Source organism: Haemaphysalis longicornis, unplaced genomic scaffold (genome assembly GCF_048455015.1).
Source record: "Haemaphysalis longicornis isolate Haplotype H1 unplaced genomic scaffold, Haemaphysalis longicornis Haplotype H1 scaffold_5, whole genome shotgun sequence".
In the NCBI taxonomy this organism is placed as follows: domain Eukaryota; kingdom Metazoa; phylum Arthropoda; class Arachnida; order Ixodida; family Ixodidae; genus Haemaphysalis; species Haemaphysalis longicornis.
The window spans coordinates 184070557-184095514 of NW_027526385.1; the positions used below are offsets into that span (position 1 = coordinate 184070557).

At 49.6% G+C, this 24958-nt stretch overlaps 3 protein-coding genes across 5 annotated transcripts in view; 2 read left to right on the top strand and 1 right to left on the bottom strand.

Moving 5' to 3' along the window:
* The first annotated feature begins 300 nt into the window (after positions 1-300).
* On the top strand, positions 301-4643 carry LOC144138883 (PHD finger protein 10-like). The gene is made up of 2 exons (XM_077671384.1): positions 301-997; positions 3402-4643. The coding sequence occupies exons 1-2, from the start codon at positions 395-397 to the stop codon at positions 4560-4562; spliced, it is 1764 nt and encodes a 587-aa protein (XP_077527510.1). The 5' UTR covers positions 301-394; the 3' UTR covers positions 4563-4643.
* A 96-nt stretch (positions 4644-4739) lies between these two features.
* Positions 4740-6833, bottom strand: LOC144138885 (intraflagellar transport protein 27 homolog). Its single transcript, XM_077671388.1, has 7 exons — positions 6750-6833; positions 6558-6637; positions 6428-6487; positions 6190-6249; positions 6007-6124; positions 5314-5423; positions 4740-5250 (listed from the first exon to the last, which is right to left on the bottom strand). Exons 1-7 carry the CDS (start codon positions 6784-6786, stop codon positions 5152-5154), a joined length of 564 nt encoding a protein of 187 aa, XP_077527514.1. The 5' UTR covers positions 6787-6833; the 3' UTR covers positions 4740-5151.
* A 155-nt stretch (positions 6834-6988) lies between these two features.
* LOC144138880 (lymphoid-specific helicase-like) overlaps positions 6989-24958 on the top strand; it is a 42598-nt gene continuing 24628 nt past the window's right edge. For all 3 annotated transcript variants that reach the window (XM_077671379.1, XM_077671380.1, XM_077671381.1), the window contains exons 1-8: positions 6989-7338; positions 10988-11200; positions 14094-14202; positions 15095-15150; positions 15972-16088; positions 17680-17910; positions 22325-22599; positions 24476-24614. In XM_077671379.1, coding sequence (XP_077527505.1) covers positions 7225-7338; positions 10988-11200; positions 14094-14202; positions 15095-15150; positions 15972-16088; positions 17680-17910; positions 22325-22599; positions 24476-24614 — 1254 coding nt within the window. In that variant the 5' untranslated portion in view covers positions 6989-7224. The remainder of the gene's footprint in view (positions 7339-10987; positions 11201-14093; positions 14203-15094; positions 15151-15971; positions 16089-17679; positions 17911-22324; positions 22600-24475; positions 24615-24958) is intronic.

Below are 24958 nucleotides of genomic sequence, written 5' to 3' on the forward strand. Positions count from 1 at the left end.
AGAAAATATAACAAAAATGCCAGGTCAGGCAAAGCGATTTACAATATTTAAACGTTGCTTTAATATGAGGACAACTTACACGCAGAGATACTATTGAGTAACTCCGGCCACACCCGACTTACGGATCTCATCAACGTAGCTTTTCTGTGGTATCACCCAATAAGCCGGAAAATAATTCCAGAAACGATTTCGTTCGCTTTTTGGTTATTAAAATTATGTTGGGAATAAACGTGTTGCAAAAAAAAGCATTTTTGTTAGGAAATGTCGCGGGCAAAGTCAGCTCAGCCATAGACGTCCAACGGCAATAAACATCATCACAGACGCCAAAACAAAACGTCTGCTCGTTGCAAAAATCAAGCGTCCACATCGAAGTTTTCGTCGCATTTTCAAAGCGATGTCCGCAGACGGCAGCGAGGCGTGGCCAGCGCCGGGTTTCGGCAGCGAAGCCACGGGAGCCGATGCGGACTCGCAGGGATCGAACGAGAACGCGGCGTCGGAGGCATCCGCGTCGGCAGCCGGCACTTTTCTCCAGCCCCACGTACCCAAGCTAAGCCTAACGCCGTCTGCGACGCCAGCACCGGCAGAGAAGCCTCCGGACGGAGCGGCAAACGGAGGCGTGGCCGTGTTCGAAGAGGACACGCGAAGCTCATGGAACCTGGAACCGTCGTCGGGCACGGCGACTCCTTCGGCGGCCCCCAAGGACCCCGAAGACGAAGACGCTGACGGACGCGAGCCGTCATCGTCTGTGGCTGATCTGCCGTCCAAGCCAGCCGCATCAGATTCGGGCGAAAACCTGACGCGAACGCCTGTGGTGAGCTTCGCCCCTACCGTGGTGGACTGCGATTCGCAGAACAGCGGCAGCAGTGCCAAAAGCGGCCGCAAGCGATTTTCCGATGACGAAGTGACTTCGGAAGCGACGGCTACCATCACGGCTGACAAACTGTTCGAGTACCATTGGCCGGCCGACTGTGGAGACGCTTACATGTTGCAGGAGCAGGTGCGCAGTGCTATGATCGCTGTCTTTGTTCACCTTTGCGCCTGTAGATGGAAAGGAAAGTTGGCGTGATCGACCTCCTTTAACCGTGTTGTGCGGGGAAGCGGGCCGTCTTGTCGTGGACGATTTATCCGTCACATTATTCTCATACCCCTCCTTATAGCGGTATATGTTACTCCTCGAAGGGAACAGTTAGTGACGTAGTTTAAATTAACGAAATATGGAGGCGCAGAGACCCGTTCGTTACTTAAAGGCGCCTCACCTTCTGTGCTAGGCCGCTGCGCGAAATGTAAAATCCTAGTGCTATGAAGGTGACTAGCCCCAATTTGAAAGAAAGCTGCGTGCCCGCGAGTTTCCAGTGTCTTCAATGTTGAGGACACAAAATAATGGGGCCTACTGCCATGGAAGGGAAGGGAAAAAGAACAAATTGTCCAAGGGTATGTTGAGCGTACCCAGACCCCAGGGGCGACGTAAGTCGGTAAGTGACAGTGCCTATCCGATGGGTGCACCCACTGGCGTATTCGAAGCAGTCCAGAGGCGCTTTCCACTTGCCATCTGCTTCACTACTCAGGAAAAAGCCGGTCTGTCTTGATTGTTACCCAACCGACCAAACCCCATTGCTCACTGACTAGCCAGGAGTCACTTGCCAAAGCAAGGAATATTAAATGATTAGCAGTGATCCCGACTAGTCGGTGCACTATAGAGGTTTGACTGGGTAAAAATTAAGGCGGACTGTTGAGGCACACGTAAAGGCCCGCTGCATCGTACTACTGTAAAAATTGGACGGCAGAAGCTGTGATCTGTCCAGCGGTACATATGGCTCAGAATGCAGCACCAGGCGTATCCGACGGACATTTGCTGTCTTTCGTTCGCTACATCCAACAGAGTCACAAATGCGTACGATGTTCTCTGCGATTTGTGTTTATTTGTCCAACGTACCTTTAGTCACGGTGATAGAATCGGAGTCCTGGGTACATCCGATGTATTAATTTAGCCCCCACGGAACTTTAGACAGAGTGAAAAAAATAATAATAAATTGAGGTTTTGGCAGTTCGCCCAAATGCCAAACAAACAAAACAAAGTGCTCTAAGCAGCATGGTGGAGTGCATTCTGATATATATATATATATATATATATATATATATATATATATATATATAGAAAATAAGGGTTGGCAGTCAAGAAAACCTCGGAAAGCAAAGGGGAGGTTGTGGTGGGTGGTGGGTCATAGAAAGGGATGAAGAATTTTTTTAGTCGAAAAGAAAGTGGTGAAAAAATGCCCGCCGGGTGGGATCCGAACCCACGACCTCCAGAATACCGGTCTGGTGCGATGACTACGCCACCGGCGGGGCTGTTTCTGTTTCTGATTCGCTACATGCTTAGCGAGGGCCTCTGTTCTGGCAGTCTTGGTGCCAAAGGGAGCTTAAGAGGGTTCAACGCTGGTCGACCACTCTCGACATGTCGTAGACTCTCGAGTCACGCCCCGGGGTTAAAAAGAAGGTCCCCTTCACCCCGAGTAGTCCGAGTGGCGCTGGCTACCACTCCCAAGTGCAGGAAACAAAAATTACTTAACATAACTACCCGAGATAGTGCTGGGGAAACAGCCCCGCCGGTAGCGTAGTGGTTATCGCACCAGACCGGTATTCTGGAGGTCGTGGGTTCGGATCCCACCCTGCGGGCATTTTTTCACCACTTTCTTTTCGACTCGAAAAATTCTTCATCCCTTTCTATGACCCACCACAACCTCCCCTTTGCTTTCCGAGGTTTTCTTGACTGCCAACCCTTATTTTCTGTCTTATTTCACGGAGCCCCTCATTTCCCATTTTCTGATTCGCTATATATATATATTTAATGTCTTTTACAGTCTTGCATAAAGTTCTCTTGGGTTACGGTCTACTATATTCTTCACTCTCTCTAATGCTTGCATTGTGATGCAAATTATTGAGCTTTTTATGTCACTACTTTATTGGCCCCGCTGATTTGTTGCATGTCAACTAGGCCTACAGTAAAGTTGTAGTTCATTTTAGTACAGCTATCGTGCCATCAGCACACATAGACTGTAACAGCATTAAGAGCAGAGCTGAGTCACTTCCGTCTGTGAAGACAGAAGTGTCTTAACAGTTACAATTCTCACAACTGTATTACAGAAGACAGATAAGCCCAAATGCATCACTATGTGTGAATGGTTGTACTAGTTTGACGTTTAGAGTAGTTCGTTTTGCTTGTTTTGAGATTTTTCCCTTGGTGACTTTCAGAAATACATCCTTATCACGAAGGCTTCAAGCATGTTGCTTGAATGTTCTGCATACTGCTTGCTGCCTTGTCCCAAAACACCCATTGCCTGTTTGCATTGTCTGCACTGCAGGCTTCTAAAACTCCAGTGTTGATGTCCGTTTCCCCTTTGCAGGTGTCCGAGTTCCTCAATGTCAAGTCGTTCAAGCGCAAGCACCCAGACCTCGTTCGGCGGCCCGTCGAGTTCGACGAAAAGGAGTTTCTGAAGGAGCACGGTGTCGTTACAATGACCATGTGCGACCTTGGACTAACCGCGCTCCGTGCTGACGATGTGGTGGACTTGTTTATGCGTGATTACCCCGAGAAGTACCAGGAGTACGTCAACTGCATTCGCGAGCGCGACAAGCAGAACACCGTCGAGAAGCACCGAGGCTACTCGGCAGTCTCAATCGAAAAGTGCAAGATGGCCGACTTTGTCCGCAAGGCCGTTGCGTCCACAGCCGAGTACAACCAGCACCTGAACCAGGAGCGGCGGGAAGAGCGCCGATCGTGCTTTGACCTGCAGACGTTCACGATACAGTACCCGGTGAAGAAGATTGCCAAGGTGGAAGTGATGCCCGCCGACCGCCGCAGGTACCCGGTCGCGCTGATACCGGGACAGTACCAGGACCACTACCGGGCATACACGTCGCAGGAGCTCAAGTATCTGCCCATCAGCACGGTCATCTATGGGCCTCCCCAGGAGATCGGTTCCGTGTACGCCCACCCGGCTTCTGACGGTAGTCAGTCGGACTCGGACGACAGTTCGGGCTCGGACGGTTCCTCGTGCAGCAGTTCGAGTGGCGGAAGCTCGCCGGGTTCGGACGTGGAGAATGGCGGAGGGGGAGGTTTCTGCAAGATCTGCGCCAACGCGGACACCTCGAAGGCGGGCGAGGAGCTGATCTCGTGCTCGGAGTGCGGGAAGGTGGGCCACGTGACCTGCCTGGACATCCTACCGGAGATGGCGGCGGCCATAAAGTCGTACCGGTGGCAGTGCATGGACTGCAAGATGTGCAATGTCTGCATGGCGACAGACAACGAAGAGAAGATGATGTTCTGCGACCGGTGCGACCGCGGCTATCACAGCTTCTGCGTAGGCATGAAGTCCGTCCCCGCGGGCCGCTGGATCTGCCGGCTGTGTGGCCGGTGCGCGACGTGCAATGTCAACACGCCAGGTCCCGAGGGGCCCAGGGTCCAGTGGCACCACGAGTACGGGAGAGGCCCCAACCCGGTCGACCACAAGCGCAGCGTCACCATTTACTGTCAGAACTGCTATCGGCAACGGAAAGGGCGGTGATGATGATAGGGCGGCCGTCGTTGCTCGCACAGTGTCCGTGTACATAGTAAATAAACGAGCGCAAACTCTTGTTTTTATTCACGAATGCTGTCTCAATCTACGTTTATTGGTTTCATTTGTTTATGATGGCTGGTCCAGACAGCACTTTCAGTTTGCTGTCTGGATTAGGTCTTGGAAGAATCCTGTCATACGAAGCGTGTGGTTAGCACAAAGAAAGGCATTGGAAAATTCATTATCCCACCTGTATACGCGATTGCAACACAGTTTTAGCGTTCGCACTAACAAACCTGGGGAGCCTCATTTGCTATTAAGGGTGCTGAAAAATTAACTCGGTCCAAAATATTTTGCATTTCATTGTAGGTGCGGCTTTTATTGTCAAGCTTCTGTGCTCTACACTCGATATCCCGACTCCCTGGCTTTCTTATCTCCCAACTAGAGTGTTTCTTCGGTGTGGGACAGTGAACAGCACCATAAAACACAGTGTAAGGTGGCAAGTGTTTTTGTTTTTTGAGGAATATTATTTAAGATGAGGGCAAGCGTTGAAACTGCTATTGAAAGTGACTGTTAAAAGGGTTGCCCTTTGTTCACTTCACAATGCATCGTCTGTTGAGCCGCTCTTTTCGGTGTGCGTCTTGTGCCACTGGCTTGCGAGGTAGAAGAACGGCTCTTGCACCCCTTCCGCTTCTTTCTGCAGATTGACGAACACATTAGGAGACGCTAGACTGAATGAGTGGCAAGTTCGACTTCTCACCGCTGATGATTCCAAGTAGTGGAAACCAATACGGTCAGCCATCTCTTGGCCGTCCTTGGGAGATACTCGACGGCGTTCTTTGAGGTCCGTCTTCGTCCCAACCAAGATGCCTGGAAATGAACATCTCGCATGGTCTCCATGTTTGCGCTAGGCTAGGCAAGCTGTGAAAGCAGTGCTCGTTTATTAATCCTTGCCCCGTCTACTTTGCACTCTTTAGCCAAGAATAATGCTACCAACCTTTCTTAACCGCTGACATTACTACTTGCACAACTAAAGGAGTGTCTTTTTGTGTGAAGTTAGTTTTATACCCACCGTGGTGGCTGCTTTTCTGGTGGAAGTGAAAAGTGAGAACACCCGTGTGTTGAGATTTGAGCGCACGCTGAAGATCCCCAGGTGGTCAAAGTTAACCCGGAGCCCTCCACTATGGCGTGCATCATCACCTGTGTATGTGTAGCTTCAGTGCAATAATACACCCCACAATCATTCATATCGAAAATGCTTTTATAGCATCTGTGTTATTCAGTGGCTCCTAACAATGGAACTACTCGGTAAAAGTGCTGCACATTTTAGACAACCCATTTCAATAACGCACCGTTTAACAATGCCATTGGCTTTCAAAGCTGCATTTGTACCACATCTGCAAGTGCTGTAATCTAGTGATAATATAAATAAATAGATATAGTTCTGGCGTACCAATTTTTGGTCCGCACGTGCTGTTTTTGGAAAGCCTTGCAGCCCAAAGTGAGACGTGTTCAAGCGAAGACTCGTTGCATGTGTCGAACATAATTATCGCTAGGGGGGCATCTGCCCACTGAAACAATAATGAGGCAGTAAACATCTCCAAAGTTGCTGATTGACACTTACTCGTACACTTACCAACTCTTGGACAAAATCCAAATAGACTTCTTTCCCTGAGCAATCGTGCAGGTACAGCTCCTAGGAAGTCATACAAGTTTTAAATATGTATACGATTCGTGCCGAAATCCTGAGCGTAATTGCTCACATTCATATATAGTAAAACTAATGAGTAGGTAATGTTGACATTTGGACGCGTTAATACTTTCGAATTTCAGGCGTCGTGATATTATATCCCGGAAATAAGGGAAATACTTACTACAGCGTCCTTGGTATCTGGTATGTTGACTTTCCCTACAGAAAGCGTGACTCCAGTGGTCTTGTTAAAAAAAAAAAAAGTGCTACACGTTAGACATCGCATTCATGTCCCGTAACATTATTGCCCTTACCATCGAATAATTCTTGGGAAAATAGCTGCGATCATGCAGAAAGACTTGAATCAGAGCTGTCTTTCCGACAGCAGCATCTCCTGAAGAATAAATAATGGAAGGGGGCGTTCGTTAGCGCGCATAGATTAGTAAAGAACGTGGATGAATTCAATATGCACGGAAAACAATTTTCGCCAAACGAGCAGTTGTTACCAGCCACAGCGCACTTGACACGCAGAATGTTGCTCATAGTAGTTGGTTGTCGTCTGCTGTTTGACAGTTGCTATGGTAACCATGGTAACTAACAAATGTACAAGTTTTTTGGGTCGAAGTTTCTTGTTTAGAGGGGTTGAAAAATTTTACAGAGATAATTTATTTTAAAAACTTACGACGCAGGCGACTCGTTTCAGCGATTTAACTGTTCCAGCTCTACGCTCGTCTGTCGTCTGTCTTCTTGTCGGTTCCTGTCTCGCGACCATTGCGTTCCCGCGTTTTTCGTGCGCACTTGCTCGCACGCTGGCCGTCTGCTTGTGCGCGGACTGGCGAGTCATTACTTTCCGTTCTAGTTACCTCGTGACATCCTCCGAAAGTAATTCACACAGTCTTTGTAGCAGTTAGAGGAGCGTTCGCAAGACGCGCACGTGAGTTTTTCTTCCGAGTGTTGCGTGCAGGCACGGAGTTCAGGGTCATGGAAACGGCCATGGCTGCCGCTGGCGCCGGCGCTGGAGAGATTCTTCTCACCGAAGAAATGGTCAAGGAGGAAGAGCAACTGCTTGAGCAGGCTCAGAAGGAAGAGGAGAAGGTATGTTGCGCAAAAATATGGCCCGGCGGTGCCTCGTGCGGCTGCCTTTTCAGTCGCTCGCACTGCGTGGTCTGTGTCGCGTGCGCGCGTTCACGCATTTGTCTTTTTGTTCGAGGGGAATGTAACGATGTTACAGTAGCTACATGCTTAGGGGTGGTATATGCGGGTGAAGTCCGACAATATTAACAACATTCCTATCACAAGATGGAGATAAAAACTTATCCTGGGAGGCTACTTAAAATTCATCGCGTTCCCTCCATAAAGCAGCACGTGCATTGAAAAAGTTTGAATGAAATAGACGCTCGTAGCTTTTTCTTTTTTTGTCTCTTTCTTGTTTATTGTTGCCATTTAACCGCAGCTTTTGAAAATTTTAACTGCGGTATGCAATAGACGGTGATATACGCTTGTGTGCGTGCACGCGCAGTTTACAATAAGAGCGCTTCCACAAGGGCTGCGGCCATGGCCTCCCATTTTAATGTGCGGTTGATATTTAGTGCACATTTCGGGCTAGCGCCTTTCGCATTTTGGGCGCTTGGGGTTATTTCACTCGCGCATGAAACTTATATTGGAAGTGGCCAGGGGGGTTCTTGAAAGTCGCCAGCAGCCTCCGTAGGAATTTTGATCCAATAAAGTCGATTTCTCTCTCTCCCTCTCTCTGAATTTGAAAAGGTTGTTTTCTAAGTGTTGAAAGACGTAGAATTTCGCACATCCTTGAAATTACTTAAATTTCTTATGAAGCTGCATAGCAAGTGATTATTTGGTTGGGCTAGTTGCATTGGTACGTCAGTCAAGAAGGGGAAGGTCAGTGACCTGATGGGAGGAGTGAATGAGGGGTTCGGAGGCAAAGAATGTACCCTGCAGGCGCAGCACAGTACAGGAGAGCGGTTGTAAGTGAAAGGGACACTGAAGTGAATTTGTCAAGCTCCTGTTTTCGTTTGCACTGCGCAGACTGGCTCAAATAAACACTTTCCATTGTTTATCCGGGCGATAAGTCAGCGTTTATTTTATAAAGCCCGAGAGAAGAAAAACTACCATGTGTGGTTTGCGGTGGCTGCACCTACTAAAGCAGTGGTGTCGTTCATTACAAGGTGCTACGTGATTGGACGATGTCCAAGATTAGAATTCAGACCAGTTTTGGTTTCGGTTCTGTGAGACCACATGCTTGGCATATCCAACGTTATCGTTAGATGGGCATTATCGATATCTCAGTAATCGGCATACCGCGCTTCTGCCATGTTGTTGGCTGTAAAGATGCGTCAGATAAGCCTATAGCTACCAGCATGGCTTGGAATTGTAACAATCTGGGGAATACACAGTGGATAAACGCCCTCCGCCTCACCGCAGACACTCAAATGCAATGCGCTTTTACCCCACCTTTGTAGCTTGCCTCACTCATGCCTGTATCGTGAGAGGCGTGTTCGCACCAGGCCAAGGGTCGGCTGATTCGGGGCTGTGCCCGGATACAGTCAGCGCTTATGGCAACAGTATGCCAACGAGAACTCGCCAGCGCGTCAGTGCCAGTCTACATGCGTTTTGCGAACTCGCTTGTGGAGTAATGAACGTTACAGCGCTGAAATAGTGAATTCAGATGCTCCCCCCCAAAAAAAAACTTCAAAAAGAAAAGAAAACTTGCACTACGGTGATTTGAACTTGTGAATTACAAAACACTATACTTAGTGCTACAAACCACTCAGACATAAGCCAGTACTCCCAAGGGTGGAAATAATGTATAACTATATGTATAAGTATATAATGTATAACCTATTTACATTTTTATTTAGCCTCAGCATTCCAAGCAGCCTACATGGCCATTTCTTGAATAGCGCTTGCGCAGTAAGCATCCCCCAAATTCTCACAATATCTCATGCCTAGCGACTGCATTCCTTAGGTGGGAAAGCTTTCGCGGATGTGGGGTCGTGCTGCTGACCGCTGTGCTAGTTTACCCAGTGCAAAAAGTGCTTCTCGCACCCTAATTTTATGCTGTACGATAAAAGTTTTGGTTGATTTTAATTCTTTAGTACCTATATTAACTTCGCTTGCTCTTCTCCGGCCTTCAATTGGCCGTAGGTTTTCCTGCTATTGTACCACTCAGCAAAGCGTGTGTGTGGAACGACTCGAACTTTGAGCTTGATACAGTCTACAAATTAATGAACTAAAAGCACATTCTTCCAGGCACAAACATGTCGTGGCTTAGTTTCAACTGAGCAAATGAATTTGCGTCGACCCGCTGGCTGCCGGCCGACCGATTCTGTCGGAGGGTCGGCGAGCCGAGCAGCGGCGCAGTCAATACAAGTCATCTTGTTTTGATGTCATACTAAACCTCATAGGAAATCGGCAAGGGGAATACAGAAAGGGGGGGGGGGGAGCATTTTTGAAGTGATTTTTCTACTGAATAAAGTCTCGTAAATGCAGCGAGAGTGGTCAAAACATGGCCGAGAGACTCCAGACTACCATTTGCGCTAGTACTCCTGCAATGTTTACAAATCACTTCAGTATCCCTTTAATGGGAGAGGCCTTCGTCCGGCAGTAGACCTTATGAGAGTGTTGATGAGGATGATAATCTTTTTTAACAAATAAAAATTTGCACTATGTAGCACAGTGAATGGGCTTAGCTGCGTAACTTGCAGCTACCGGGCACGAGAAATTATCGAAGAAGGAAATGTCGCTGGAGCCATCACTTTAACGAGGAAACTTGTCAGAAGACGAGTTCCTCTGTTGAGGGATGCTCGCTCCATCAATATCCAGACTTTTCAATTGTCATCCAGAATTCCCCATCGTAGGGGAAATACAAACCTGGAATGGGGGAATTTAATAAAAGAGTTAGATTCGGGTTAGCCTGTGTCCAACATGTACATGGGTCCCAGGGAAATGAGCTGCATCCACCCAGTCTGCAATTTATGTGTCTACACTTCACATAAAGTGCACATGCATATGTGTGCAGCCGGTTTGGTGCCTTATCATGGCATGCACTGGAGAAATGTGCACACGAAAAGCACATGTCGGGGTGATGGCACCCTTCAGGGGGAGCTGTGTATAACACGAGCACAAACATGATGCTTTCCAAGCTCGCATGCTATCATTAGCTAAAAGTAAGGGCTGATGGCGACCATAGGTAATGTCTGGCTTGTTGGAATAGCTTAGCAGAGAATGCCGTGGTGAGGTGTTGACTTGCCAACCTGTCAACACTTGCATGTTGTTATCCATGGAGCAAGAATGTATATAGGAAGCGAAATAGCCATTGCAGCGGTCACGGGCAAGCAGCCGGATAATGCCACAATGAATACCTACTAATGCGGGCTACAGAGCTTGGAAGCTGTGACAGCATAGGAGATAAATTGGCATCTGATGAACGGGATGATAGTGGCCATGCCACCTTTTCGCTTCCCAGTGAAATACCGGTTACGACATCAGCACAGTTTCTTCTCCCTCCGCAGATGCCACTAGCTTGAATGAACTGCGCCAAGGGCTTGTTACATTGTCTGACCGTGGCAGGAAGCGGTGTTCCCCTCCCTGTCTTGTTTTTTTGCTCCGTGACGTTGTTGCTCCAACTTGTGACAGGCTGTGCCCCCCGCCATTCTTTGGAGGCAGCTCTAGCCGTCTGCCCTGTTTTTTGTGTGACTGCTGTCCCCTTGGCCTCCCCTTTCCACAGCGTCTGCTGAGCCGCCAGGAGCAGGAGGCGGAGGCCCGGGAGGCGTGCCTGGCGCGCCTCAAGAAGCTGCTGCACGCCAGCAACATCTACTCGCAGTTCCTGGTCGAGCGCATCGAGAAGCAGAACGCCGAGCGGGCCGCCAAGGGGTTGCGCCGCACTGGCGGGGGAGCAGGCGAGCGCAGGCAGCTGCAGGAGATCCGGCACAACCAGCAGGTCCGTGAAGCCGGGGCGTTTCGTCCCGCTGTGTGCACGTCTTGCGTGAGAGCGGGCCCTCGGGGAGGAAACCCAACCCAGGGAGGGAGACGTATCTGAGGAGAGGAGTCTGCTTGGACACAACAGCGCTTGCGGGCGGTGGGATAAAGCACAGAGTGTCAGACTGATATACACCAGAGGGAAAACTGCCGCCACTGTCTAGGGGAGCTGCGCTTTAGCGAGCGTTCCGTCATGTCCCGGGCGGGCACGTTCCAGTTGTCCTTGGCGAGGCTCATGAACAGGCTGAAAAGTTGCCTCCGGCTGCAAAAGAGCAACAATAATAGGGTAAAAGCTTATTCAAATTTGTTCTGTTATTATAAAATTGAAGTTTCCAACAGTATTTATTTGTGAGCGACTATTTAGAAGCTTCGTGCATGATGAACAAACAAAAAATGTTGCTCTTCTTTGTTAAATTTGGATTTGAGACGAAAAAGAAGCCATGTGGCTAACCAAACCAAGTGGGTGAGGAACGTCACTAGCTGCAATGGCGGCGCCCTCGGCGGCCTGCGATTGCAGCGCCAGATTTCCCTTTAGTGTATATTACTATGGAACTATGGGATAAAGTCACGTTAGCCCACGGTTGGGCGAGGAGGAAATGAAGTTTTCTCCACGGCACGGCAGATGATGCATAGGGTGTGTTGCCCCGTTTACAGGTTATTTTCAAAAACTGCATTTCCTCCCCACCCAACCGTGACTTTATCCCACCACCCGCAAGCACTGTCGAGGCCACAGAGCAAGAATGAAGGGGGTAAAGTGCCACTGAACAACCTTGAGCCACTTGTCTCCTTTGGAAAACGTGCCGTGGGCATTTTTTTTTTTTTTTTTGCCAAATAATGAAGAACGGCTAGTCAGTTCTGCGCCCAGTGCCATGGCTTTATGACACCCGAGCAAGCGATGTTTCTCCTCCACAATAATAATTGCTCCGTGACCCAATCTGACCTGAGACTTCTGGCTGACCTTGATGGCAGATGAGCGTGTTGTGCCTACAACCAGTGTTTTGAGGCTCTCTATTTTTCACGAGCATTCACCAGCATCAGAGATACTTTGAAAGCGGTGACATGTCTCGTATCAACCCAATTTCTGTGCGCCAATCTGATGCTGTGCGTCAAACGCCTGCCCCGAGGAGTGGACCTTAGTTCCACACGCTTCTAAAAAGCATTAGTTTTGTACAGGTACGTTCTCACTTGCGGCAGTAATCTCGCGCCGTGCACTCAGAAACGCCACCGCTTTTTGAAGGCTACACTACTGGGAGTGCACGTGCGCGAAACTGGCGGCGGCGGTGGAGCAAACCAGTTTTCGCCCTCTCCGACGGGATAGCAGGGAAGAACGGGTCTGCGCGCTCACCGGCTCTCCGCGCCGGCCGAGCTCCCCGGGGAGAGCACTAACCTCGCAGCTCGCGTGACCCGGGCGCTGATTGGCTCGTTGAGTTTGGCGCAAAGCGCCCTGGGGTCCAGACCCATCCTTGCGCGGCAGAGGAATCTTGCTGCGAAAGGGCGTTTTGTGGCGTGTGGGGGGCTGCAAGTGAGGACATGCCTTAACACCATGCTGTTGGGGCCCTCGGGTTGTAGTAAAAATTAAGCATCGGTGACACGTATAGAGGGGAAGAAGGATGCAGCATGGGAGCTGGTCAACCGTGGGCTATTTGTTTGCTGAAACAAATATCCGAATGTGCACGTTGTGCACGTGTTTGACTTGCCATGAATGCGGAACAAAAGTAGGACGAGAAAGGGAGGCCATACTTTTCGAGGGAAAGCGCATCAACTTAGTGGCACCAAAACAACCAGGGAAAGGGTTGCCATGCCATCCCAGCTTTGTCGAGACAGTTCGCTAGAAAGAATAAGGTCACTGTGTGAGGGTAGAGGAGCTCATTGCCCCTTTTGCAATCAGCGTGTGTCTGTGCAGTGTTTGGTGCACCCTGCGTGCGTATAAACAGCCCTGAATGTGTTTCGAGTGCACCGGGTGTAGTGCTTGACCGAGCAGTGGCTTCTCTCGTACTACTAGCGTCGAGTTTGTACACGCATCCGAGCAATGCGCTCCCCCTGCGCACCAATTCGTGGTGGTTGAAGGTGAAAATTGAACGTTGTATTGAGCTGCTACTCAAAAGGCAGCAAATGTTTGTTGTTCTTCATGCTTGCATGCACCCAAGCTTTTACAGCTTTAATGGAATGTGACTAACCAGAGGTCAGCTGTTCTGTGAATGAGAATGTGTTAACACCGAAAGTTGGGCGAGTTGGTAAATCATCTTGAACGAAACACACACAGCGCGCAAAACAACAGGACAAAGACGGAGGGATGTACAACACAAGCGCTGTGTTGTACATCCCTCCGTCTTTCGTCCTGTTGTTTTGCGCGCTGTGTGTGTTTCTTTCAAGAGAATGTGTTAGCAAGTGTAATGTTCACTGTCGGCATGCCAATTTCAGCAAGGAACCCAGCAGTGTATCAATGGGTGGTTCATACCAACTGGGGTTGTTCTGTTTCCGGTGCGATGCAGCAAAAGCTTGCAAGCCCATGTTTTGCTCCAGGTACTCTGTTTATCAATTCAAAACACCATGCTTGCATCTCACCCGAATGAGCTGCAAATCGGGGAAAGCTACTGTTCAGTTTTTAGTGCGTCCCGTATTTGTGAGCTTGAAACTTGCACATCAGAAACCTCACTTTTGGTTCAGCGTCCGATGGCTTGGGGCACGATTGCTTCAGCCTACACACTGGTTTGTACGTTAAATACTAGTGTGGTTGAGAAGGGCCACATTCACCAAGTGTCGATATCAGGGACAGGTGCTAACCTGTGCTATTACAGCATCCACTGCGCTACTGTGGTCAGGCACCTCTAACGTGTGACCCCACCCAAATCCAGGAGGCAGCCCAAAGTCCAGGCAGATCGCTGAGGAGAAAGGAGGCGGGCAGTGCTGAGTCATCTCCGAGGTCGTCCATTCAGAAGAGAAAGGGGCTGGATGAGGCCAAAGGTAGGGCTGATCCTTGAAGGTTGATCCTCGAAGCTATGTACTACCCTTCTCTGAGGTCTAGGAGGCCGAAGCTTTATTCCCACTTATCATCTGGCATGAAAGTTTTTTTTTTTTTTTTTTGCTCTGAAATGATGTCATTGGAAGCTTAACAGCAGAAATGCTTTTTGGCCTTGTCATGTGTGCTGCATGACAGCAGCATTTGTGCTGTCTTCGTTAAATTTCAGTGCTTTTTTTTTTTTTCTTTTCTGCAGTTTTGTTGCTGCTTGTGCGATGTTATGGACTTCATTCCCTGCTGGAGAGTCTTTTGCTTTCCTCTGCTTCTTTTCTGCAGGAGGTTAATGCAGAAACACCTTTGGGTTTGAGATTCAAAATGCCTCCAGGTGGTTTGAAGTGATTGGGAACGCCCTGCATGTGTAGCTTTGTTGCGTGAAGCTCCAGCTGCAAACTTGAGCTTCTGTTGTATTTCAGTTAGTGCAGCAGATTTAGCAGAACTCGTGGGTTCATATCTTCAGAACAGCGTGGAGACATTGCGAGTGAATTCCACTTTGTTGACTAGTCTACATTTCAGTTGAGATAGCATGTTATGCTTGCACATTTAGCTCGCATAACAAGTTGCCACACCTAGTGACGGTTAAACTGATCAGCTTGTTCTGTATTCATCGTCTTGCTGAGGTCGCAAAGTAAAATTAGCGTGTTTTTTTTTTTTTAATACAAAACAACCTCTGGGTGCAGCACTCCTTCAGCAGTACAACTTCGTCGAGAGTTCTTTGTGGAAAATTAAATCATTGCGAGAAAAAAAAAAAAAAAACTACTCTTAAGCCATGTTGCATGTTTTTCCCATTGAGATGAAAAGTTTCTCGAGTGGCCACACTCTTCCCTTTCTCTTTCTTAGACCCGAAGCGAGCAAGGGCGTCTGCACCAAACTCTCCCTCGCTGCTGTCCGCTCAGGTTGGTTGCGACGCACCATTTTCCCATTCTTTTCGTCTCTTGATTGCCAGTGCCTATCCCTTTAAAGATGACTCCACTGCTGAGGGCCACAGTTGTAGCAGCCGGTGCTTGCTTTGTATGAGCAGAGTCAGCACAACTTTGGTGTCATTTGTTTGGGCAGTGACAACACCTCTTTGCATTTGCAAGCACTGGTAGGCACATGATTACAGTGGGTTGTGTGCTTTCTTTCACGAACGTGTGTGTCTGTATGCAGGCGCAGAGGGTAGGTGCGAATATTCGAGAACAGAGATTGGGCTTGGTGGAAACAGAGTGGAGGTCCCTGAGTTGCCGAACGTGAATGGCCAAGTAGGGTCTGCCACGTCATGCATACGGTGGTGGTTGTGGCGTTGACGGGCTCCACCATGCCAGGTCCTTTTGACCAAGCATCGGGACAGTCCAGGGGGGATATGGTATTGCAGCGACGTTCTGTCAGGTGTTGTCACAGCCCCTGGTAAATCTCGAGCGAGTAGGCGTTGGAATTTGCCCTGCACGTTTTGGGGCTTGCCAGTGAGGGTGGGAACAGGCACACCCTTTTTATTGCCCCAGGGGGTTTTGGTTTGGTGTCAAACTCGTATGTGGGTCTTGAGCGCATACGTAACAGTGAGTCTGGAATAAAGTGGTGGATTGTCCTGGGGGGGGAGTTTGCACATCCTGTTCAGAGGAGTCCACTCGGGGGACCAGATGTCTGGTTTTTCGGTGCAAATAAATGACGCTGCATTTGCGTGCCAGTTTTTGTAATCGGCATGTGCCCGTTTCCCTCCTCCTGCTGTGTTGTCGGGCAGGAGAGGAAGCCACTGGCGGTGCCCTCCCGCAGCGCGGACTGCCCCGAAGGCCAGCCCTCGCTGTTCACCGGCGGTGTGATGCGGCCCTACCAGATTGAGGGCTACCAGTGGCTCAAGGTGAGGACCGCCTGCCTCTCACCCGGGACAGCATTGTAAAGAGGAAGGCCGGAGGAGGGGACATGGATTGGCAGCACTTTTCTCTCTCTTTCTCTCTTCTTTCGCCCCTAAGCAAGAATTCCGCAGATCTTGCTGAGGTTTGGGGCCGCACTCTGTGGTGCGACAAAAAGCATAGTTAGACTTGCCAGTGTCGTCAGGGGCGCGAAAAAGGTTAAGGGTCAGGAAGCAAAGGGCGTCCACTGTGTGTATGTGTTGCGCTCAAGAGCTGTTTGCTGGTATGTTTTTAACCACCCTTTGAAACTGCATTCAGAATTGTCCATCTTGCGCTCAAAGTTGGCAGCTAGGATTGAGGGCCCTTTTGCTGTTCACTAAAGCTAAAGCATGGAGCTGAAGCTAAAGCATGGAGTTTCGTTGGTGCACTTCTATGGAGTGAAACAAAGTGCCTGCCTGCTTCTCTTACTGCTTCTATCTCTGTTCTCCAAACAAATGGGGAAAACAAACTGGTGGAGGGCATGGCAGCAATGAGCGCACCTTGCAGAAGTGTTGTCTGGCAGGATGCACCTGTAATGGCAATTTTAAGTGGTTGCAAGTGGCCAAGGTATGTCAGCTGGCCATGTTAGGCCTAGTATGAGGAACGTTTCGTTAGCACTTTCATTGGCTACGCTCATGAAAATCCCTAGTAATACTGTTACGTTCAATGTGGAGTCACTCACTTGTGCATGTGGAACTTCATTTGCACAAAGGGCGCTGCTTTCGTCAGTGGCGACAGGGGGCACTTGACACAGTCAAAAGCATGGAGCCGCCTCGGTGCAGCTTGGAACACTCTAGCCCAGGCAGAAAGTTGGAATGTCCTGGGGACATCGTAAAACCCAGCTGAAAATTGCAAATGATGCGCACCAGCGAATGGCCTCTGGCATCTTGGATTCCATAATTTGGAAATAACGTATTTTGTTGGTGGTGTGGCATTTCTTGTGCTCCAAAGGAGTCAGTCTGCTGGTGTCCCTCGTGCTTTCAAAGTTGGGAATGCAAATGTTTGATAAATTTGCCCCACAAAAATAAGACAAACTTTCATCCATATTTTCGTAATTTACGTTCAAAGCTACCAAAGGGAATAAATGGAAAGGACGGCCTTCTTGCGTCAAACACCTGCTTGCGGATACCGTGGTACAGAAATGGGGGGAAATCTGTTGCCACTCAGCATTGCAGTTGTGGGGCGAAGCCATTCTGATGGGTGTATTTAAGACTCAGAAAACACGAGACTCTCCTCCTTGGCTTTGGTCCCAGTCAAGTGTACCACTGCCCAAGGATACGGGTTGCAGCTTTTCAGATGGAGGCGAAAAGCGAAAACCGAGATTTCGGTGCACGTTAAAAGATCCCCAGGTGGTCGAAATTAAACTGGAGACCCCACTATGGCTCGCCCCATAGCCCAGGTGCAGATTCGGCGTGTACAACACCAGAAATGCCAATTTTGATTTGACAGTTGGGTGTATACAGTGTCTGCTAGACGTACTGCCGAACGGGTTCCCGAGTTGGTGGGTGACGCCGCATCGTCAGTTGCCCATGACCATGCCCGATGGCCACCGCTGTGCAGGTGCTGTACGAGAACGGGGTGAACGGCATCCTGGCGGACGAGATGGGCCTGGGCAAGACTGTGCAGGTGATAGCGCTGGTGGCCGCCCTGGTGGAGAGCGGCCTGCCGGGGCCCTACCTGGTGGTGGCCCCCCTGTCCACCCTGCCCAACTGGCTGAGCGAGCTGCAGCGCTTCACGCCCTCCCTCTCCGTGCTGCTCTACCACGGCACCCGGGAGGAGCGCTGGGCCCTGGTGAGTCTGGCGTCTTCTGTCACTCGTCGGGTCTGGGAGGGGATGCCTCGTCGACCTGCGGGACACTTGAAAGTTGCGGGGAGCTTCCAGAGCTAGTGCCGGTGGGCTTTGAAGGGCGTGCGTTCCTTAGCGCAAAGGGGACGAGAACACGAGGGAAGAAGGCGGACGGGACTAGTGCTAGTCCTTCGTTGTCTTTGCGCTAGGAAATGTGTGCAAGATATCCCGGCACCAACTTGCCCAACTTCCCACGCCCTTTGCAGGGCTATGAGGAGTGCTGGGGGTGGTTTCATATCCGAAGTGGCATCGGTTGCTTGGATGTGGCACCTCGGTTTTTCACCTTTAAATTGCGCATTGTTGTGCTCATAGTAAAAATATCAAATACAAGCCATTCACTAGTACAAGTGATCGCAGTTTATTTCAGAAAGTTTCATCAGAACAGTTTTTGTTTTAGCAGAGGAAAAAATTTTTTCACTTTGTACAGCGACACTACTTCACCCCGTTGTTCCACAGAGCGTCTTCTCTGCACGGCATGCGCCTGCCTGCATGAAAGAGGCACGAGCCAGCGGGTTCGCGCTACAAGAATACTTTTCGCCGCAATGGTATTTCGTAGCGTCAGTACAGGAAAAAGGAATAATTCGCGTGTTGGTGAGAAAAGTACAACGTGGAGCTAGCGGTGGTGCGCCCATTACATGAGTACGGGTAACTCAATGGCTAGCTGGACATGGAAGTGCATTTAAGGAAGCAGGGTATGTTATACGTGGTATCTTTTAAGTATGCCGAAAATTACCAAATAAACAGCGGTGGAGTCATCGAGTTAAATGGATTTATTTGTATGCGTTAGCGGGGTATTGCATAACCCGATGCTTTAAATGCACATCTGATGTCCAGCCGTTGAGTTGCCAGTACTCATGTAATGGGCGCACCACCGCTAGCTCCACGTTGTACTTTTCTCACCAACACGCGAATTATTCCTTTTTCCTGTACTGACGCTACGAAATACCATTGCGGCGAAAAGTATTCTTGTAGCGCGAACCCGCTGGCTCGCGCCTCTTTCATGCAGGCAGGCGCATGCCGTGCAGAGAAGACACTCTGTGGAACAACGGGGTGAAGTAGTGTCGCTGTACAAATTGAAAAAATTTTTTCCTCTGCTAAAACAAAAACTGTTCTGATGAAACTTTCTGAAATAAACTGGGATCACTTGTACTGGTGAATGGCTTGTATTTGATATTTTTACTACGAGCACAACAGTGCGCCATTTCAAGGTGAATATGGGCCAGAAAGGAGATTTTTCCAGGTTTGAAAAGCGTTTTCTCGCACATTTCGCCTTTTTTCAGCGTAAATATAGTTTTTACCAATTTTCCGCAATGCTGAGATACAGGTACAAGTGCTTCATTGGCTGAGAGAATGTGCTCGTATTTGCTAAAAATATTTGAAAATGCGCGACATCGTGTATTTTCTGAATGGCGTAATCACGGCAAAGAAAATGCAAAAATATTTTAAAAATGCGGCACAGAGCAGCTCAGGGCCTCAACATGATGTTCACAAAAAATGGTGGCCATTATAAGTGAAGTTACTTTTTTATGATTTTTTTTCGCAGATGTAGGTTTGCTTTAAACCCTGAAGGTATAAAAGGGCCGCTAGAAAAAGAACAAATCCTTTTTGGACAAAAACACTTTCAGGGAGCATTGTGGGCCATGCGAGGATGACCCACAAGTTTTACTGAGCAAATCCGGGATGGTCGACATTACCGCTGGGACGTTTGGTTGTGACCAAATATGAGCGATGGGGGCCCATCCACTTTGTTGGGCAGATGTTTCTAATGCGGGGGCACTGTTTAAGAGCAACCTGGGCGAGCTTTGCAGATGTAGAAACCCAAGCATTTGGCGGAGTCTCCGATATTGCTCAGTGTAAAAGTTGCTTGCCTAAGGGTTAGTGAGTAGAAGAGGATGTGACGGTCCGCCGTTAGCCTTCATGCCACACTTAGAGCTGAACCTACAATAGGCATGACATTGCTTGGCATGTTGGGCTGTATTGTATGCCCCCTTTGGTTCGGCCTTGTTTGCGGACCATGCTTAGTTGGCGCAGAAACTGCCAGTATGCGCACCTTCAATCACAAGGACAGTTGGGATGAACGCCAGGCAGACTGACACTACTTCTTATGTGTTCGCAAAAGCCACGAAGGGCTTGTGCTCGTTTTGTCTTTTATTTATTTATTTATTTTCCTGGAGAACTCCACATGCATCTGGCATGTGGAGTTGTCCAACCGTATAACGATGGACAATGCCTCGTTGCGCTTGTACTTGAAAATGCCCTCCGTACTTTAAGTTGTGGGCGCAGAATGACATTCGAAGACCTGGAAGTGTAATGTTAAGCCTTATTTCCATCCCATACCTGGCAGCTGCTGCTGTTCCGTTGTAGTCCAGTGAAGTGTTCCATGCCCACAGAGTAGTGCATACCTGCGGTGGTGCAACGCTTCACAACGAGGAATGGACACTGCTCTAATTCCGTGGTAGACGAGGCTAGGCTTTTTGTCAATCTGTTTGCTCGCTAGAGAAGTGTTTCCGTGCTAGCCAAGCCTCCTTCTCCCCACTTGAAGCTCCGTGTGACGCTTTGATCAGAGTTACTCAACGCACACCAGTTGCTGCGAACCTCTCCACAGGCCTCGTGTGTCAAATGGCGGTTCGTGGTGAGCCCCCTGGGGCAAGTTGACTGGCCTGTCATCAGTCGGCAGACAGTTGGAGTAGTGCTCAAGAGCTTGTTGGGGCTGCTGCCGTAAGTCATCAGAGGAAAACCATGGGAGCAAAAGTGAACAGTGCCCAAGTGAATGGTTCCTAGGGTGGAAAGCAGGCTTTACTCCATTAAATTTTATAGTTAAAACTAGGGGTGTGCGAATATTCGAAACTTCGAATATTCGATTCGAATTTTTTGGTATTCGATTCGATTCGAACAACACTTTTATGGTTCGAAATATTCGAACCACCCAAAACTAAAAAAAATAATAATAAATTCAGAGCGTCTCAGCAGCAAAGTCGCGAAGCATATACACGGCGAACGGTACGTGCTTTCGCAGACTGTATTGGTGTTGTTCTTTTCTGCTCGTGAAAACGCTCTGCGCACGCCCAGCGCGCGCTGACACCACCGGGAAACCACCCCCACGCTGCGCGCGGCGCGGCCGGTGGCGTCAACATGGCGTCGGCTCCAGCCGCGAAGTGGTGCGGGCGCTCAAGCGACCGTTTCTAACTGCTCTTTAAAATGCGTCTCAAGGGAGGCACGAAGTTGCTTGTGCGGTAAAGGAGATGATAATGCATGCGAAAACGGTACTATAAAACATCATCCGCGCCGCTAGAAAGCGCCCGTAAAATATTTGCCGGGGTGCTAAGCCTAACCATCTCCGCGGAGCCAAGCCGGCTGTCTTGATCTCATCGCAAGTAGTCAGGCTCCTCCATTCTGCCGCGCGCGTCATGCGTCATTTTCTGACCGAGGTAGGCGCTACCGCGGGCGCAAAATCGTCGATGCGGGCATGAAAATACAGCGCTCGCAGAGCCGAGGCGAGCGAATCGCGTGCAAAAACGCACCATGCGGTTCACGCTTGACTGTTGCGGCGTGTAGCGAGCTTGGGTGTAGCGAGCTTGAGCTTGGGCGAGTGAGGAGACGAGCGCGAAGCTTTACGTGCTCCAGAAAGGATTGCTTTGCGACATGGGGGTTAAAAAAAGCAGAAAAAATCACGAATTTCTTCATGCGAAAGTAAGAGAAGAAATAAACGAAAACTTTTTTCAGCCCTCAATTTTTTGGTCTGTGTTGGTTCATACGAATTTCGGATGATACGAATATTTTTCGCGGTCCCGCAAGATTAGTATCATCGAGATTTTACTGTATCAGCGCGCGGCAATGTGCACGGGCTCGGGCATGCCAGCCACTAGCGTCTCAAGTGAGAGGCTGCTTTCGGTATCTGGTGGAGTCGTGACGAGCAGGAGGTTGTCACTGCTCCCCGAACATGTCGAGCAGTTAACCTTTCTCCATGTTAACATTTAAGTGAGTGCAGACCTTAATCTGTTGAGTGCAATGGTATTGTGTAATTTCTAAATTTACTTTGTATGATTTGTTATGAAATAAATTTGCAGTTTTTGCGTCTCTAGATGGTGAAAACTTTAATTTTACAAAAAACAATAAGTATTCGTATTCGAAAAATATTCGATTTGATTCGAACTTTGTTTTTATTATTCGAATTCGCTTCGAAATTAAAAAATTGATATTCGCACACCCCTAGTTAAAACATAAATGTGTTGGCAAAGTTCAGCTTCTGCCCGTAGCTTGGTGCCGGGCCCTTGCACTCGCCCCTCAGCCGGATTCTGGAGCGGAGTTTTGCAACTGTTGTACCCACAACGTCCTCCCCCCCCTCCCCCTGCCCTGCCAGAGCCCCCGGCGGCTGGCGGCGGCCTCGGTGGTGGTGACCTCGTACGAGGTGGCCATGCGGGACCGGGCGCGGCTGGCGCCCGTGGAGTGGCTGCTGCTGGTGGTGGACGAGGCCCACCGGCTGAAGAACTTCCGCTGCCGCCTGGTGCGCGAGCTCACCCAGTACCGGGCCGCCAACCGCCTCCTGCTCACGGGCACCCCCCTGCAGAACAGCCTCACCGAGCTCTGGGCCCTGCTGCACTTCCTCGTGCCCGAGATCTTCGACGACCTGCACGCGTGCGTAGACGAGGGCGTTTGTGCAGCGTGAAAGCTCGGTTAATCGAAGCTTACAGTTGTTTCAAACTGACACCTGGGTTTCCCGCCCAACACTGCGTATTCCCAGGGGGAAAATCTCCCAACCATTCATGCGCGTCAGTATTCAGAACAAGTAATTGGAACCAGTTGCCCATGGCTTCCACCACCTCTGGGAGACGGAAGTCGGCCCATAGTGAGTGGAGGGCCGCACCAAACCAGAACAAATTTCCTTGAGGTGTAAAACAATTTTACCAGCCCTTTCGAAGGAAAGTTGACAGAAGCACGGGAGCTTTCTCGCATCAAAAGTGCATCAGAATAGTGTCAAGAGCTTTGCCGAAAGTGCGTCCAATCGATCGTCAAACCATCATAGGCCCAAATTGCTAGCGAAGAACAAATGGTTCATGAGATGGAGGTATGCCATTGCACTCCTTCACAATTGATGCATGTATTGTCTTATCTAGAACTGTTCCCTTTTCACAATTTTCGAGTAACGCCATTAGTACCACTAAGAAAGGTTTCGCTTTAACAAGAGAGAAGCACAGGCATTAAGGCATGAGGCATACAGTGCACTTGACTGGTGAATTCACTTGGCTGAATTCATGTTAACAAGTCCTGATCTGGCTTGTTTGGGTTCTGCCACGGCAGCGCAGTGCAATGGCCACTCATTTTAGAAGCCACCCGACAATTCAAACTCCACTTAATGTGAACTAATTCACGCTCTCGTTTGAGTCGAAATTGGCGAGCCTTTACTGTACTCACTCAGAGCTACTATCATTCCCGGTTCTCCCTGTAACCCTATATCCCCTAAAACCCCCCTGCCTTCAGCAAAATTGGGCTGTGAATGTGTGTTGCGTGAAATGGGAGTGAGGCACCTCAGGATAGGCGCTTCACCAAGGGTTTGTTCAGTGCATCTGCACACATGCACCAGCCGAGGTGGTGCAGCACTTGGCCATTCGTTTCAGTAGTGCAGGTCACAGCACCCAAACCGCGCCGCTCGATTCACCGGCGATGCAGTTTGCGGCATTGCCTGCGCTCCTTGGCGAGGACGTGCAGAAGAACGTGCACATCTGGTTCCAGTGTTCACGTGGGATGGCAGCACCGGCACAGAACTGTTGTGAGCCGGTTCAGGAGGTGCAGGCTGAATCGAACGGGCCCTCAGTTTCACACCGTGTGGTGCACCTCTACGGGGTCAGCTTGAAGCAAGCAGCGTCAGCTGAGGCCACGCCTTGTTGCTGTTCTCTTGCTGCCTTAGTCGTCATCGTCGTCGTCAGCCGGCATATTTGTGTCCCCTGCAGTAGGGAGGGCCTCTCCCATGGGCTTCTCCGACCACTCCCATCTTTCCCTGTCCAAGAGCCTGCTTTGCTCTCGAAGTTTCTTATCCTATTCCTCTATGCAGCCCTCTATATACCCTTTACTTCTAGTCCCGCCCATGCATCTGTGAAGTTGGCTCTTCTCTCTTTTTTGTGTCTGATTCCACATGGCCACTCTATAGTTCTCTTGGGGTATGCTGCAAGCCTTGCAGGTGTTTCCTCTTGTGTGGTTCGGGAGGAAGGCAAAAATAATTGGCCATCAATTTTGAGGCCAACTATGAAAGTCCGCTGCCCCTCCTTGACCCAACTATTGTCATGTTTGTAGTGAGGCGTGCGAGGTGGCATTTCACTGTGCCACAATAGTGACTTAGTGCTGACTCGTCCAGTTAACGCGACGAGATCACACTCGACCCTGTCTCTGACTCAGATTGTGCGAAGCGGTGTTGGGTGGGGGGCGTCACAGGGTTGTGACGGCGTGTGTGTGACGTGCATGAAGGGGAGGGGGCAGGCAGATCCGTGACCCAGCTACCGCATGCCCCGTGGTGCAGGTTCGAGTCGTGGTTCGACATGGGGTCCCTGTCGGGTGCCAACGACGAGGCGGCGCGCTTTGTCGCTCGTGAGGAGGCCGACCACATTGTGGCCACCATGCAGGAGATCCTCAGGCCTTTCCTGCTGCGGCGCACCAAGGTGGGCTCTCTTTTTTCCCTTCTTCAAACCTTGTCTTCCTTTTCTTATTCTTCTGCACTGGTTACAAGGCACCTTGAATTGGAGTTCAGCGTGTGTTGCGTACTCGGACGGTGGAGAGGACGGGCCTTACAATGGTGCATGAATTTGCAACTGGTTTATTGAAAGTGTTGATCGTTGCGTATAAGCAGGTCGGTATCTTGTTTAATCAATTCCACAATGATTGTACTGTACACCGCCCCTTAACAGCAGTCATATATGTGACGATCAACACTTTCGATAAACCAGTGGCAAGTTTGTGCACCAGTCGATGGTCTGTCCTTTACACTGTCCCTGTCACTCGTCTA

Bases quoted from the DNA above. Each gene is read 5' to 3' on its own strand.
- LOC144138883 (XM_077671384.1), top strand. From the start codon at position 395: ATGTCCGCAGACGGCAGCGAGGCGTGGCCAGCGCCGGGTTTCGGCAGC. The intron at 998-3,401 runs GTGCGCAGTGCT...TCCCCTTTGCAG, and splicing joins CTTACATGTTGCAGGAGCAG to GTGTCCGAGTTCCTCAATGT.
- LOC144138885 (XM_077671388.1), bottom strand. From the start codon at position 6,786: ATGAGCAACATTCTGCGTGTCAAGTGCGCTGTGGCTG. The intron at 6,250-6,427 runs GTAAGTATTTCC...ATGACTTCCTAG, and splicing joins CAGATACCAAGGACGCTGTA to GAGCTGTACCTGCACGATTG. The intron at 6,125-6,189 runs GTAAGTGTACGA...TTATTGTTTCAG, and splicing joins TGGATTTTGTCCAAGAGTTG to TGGGCAGATGCCCCCCTAGC.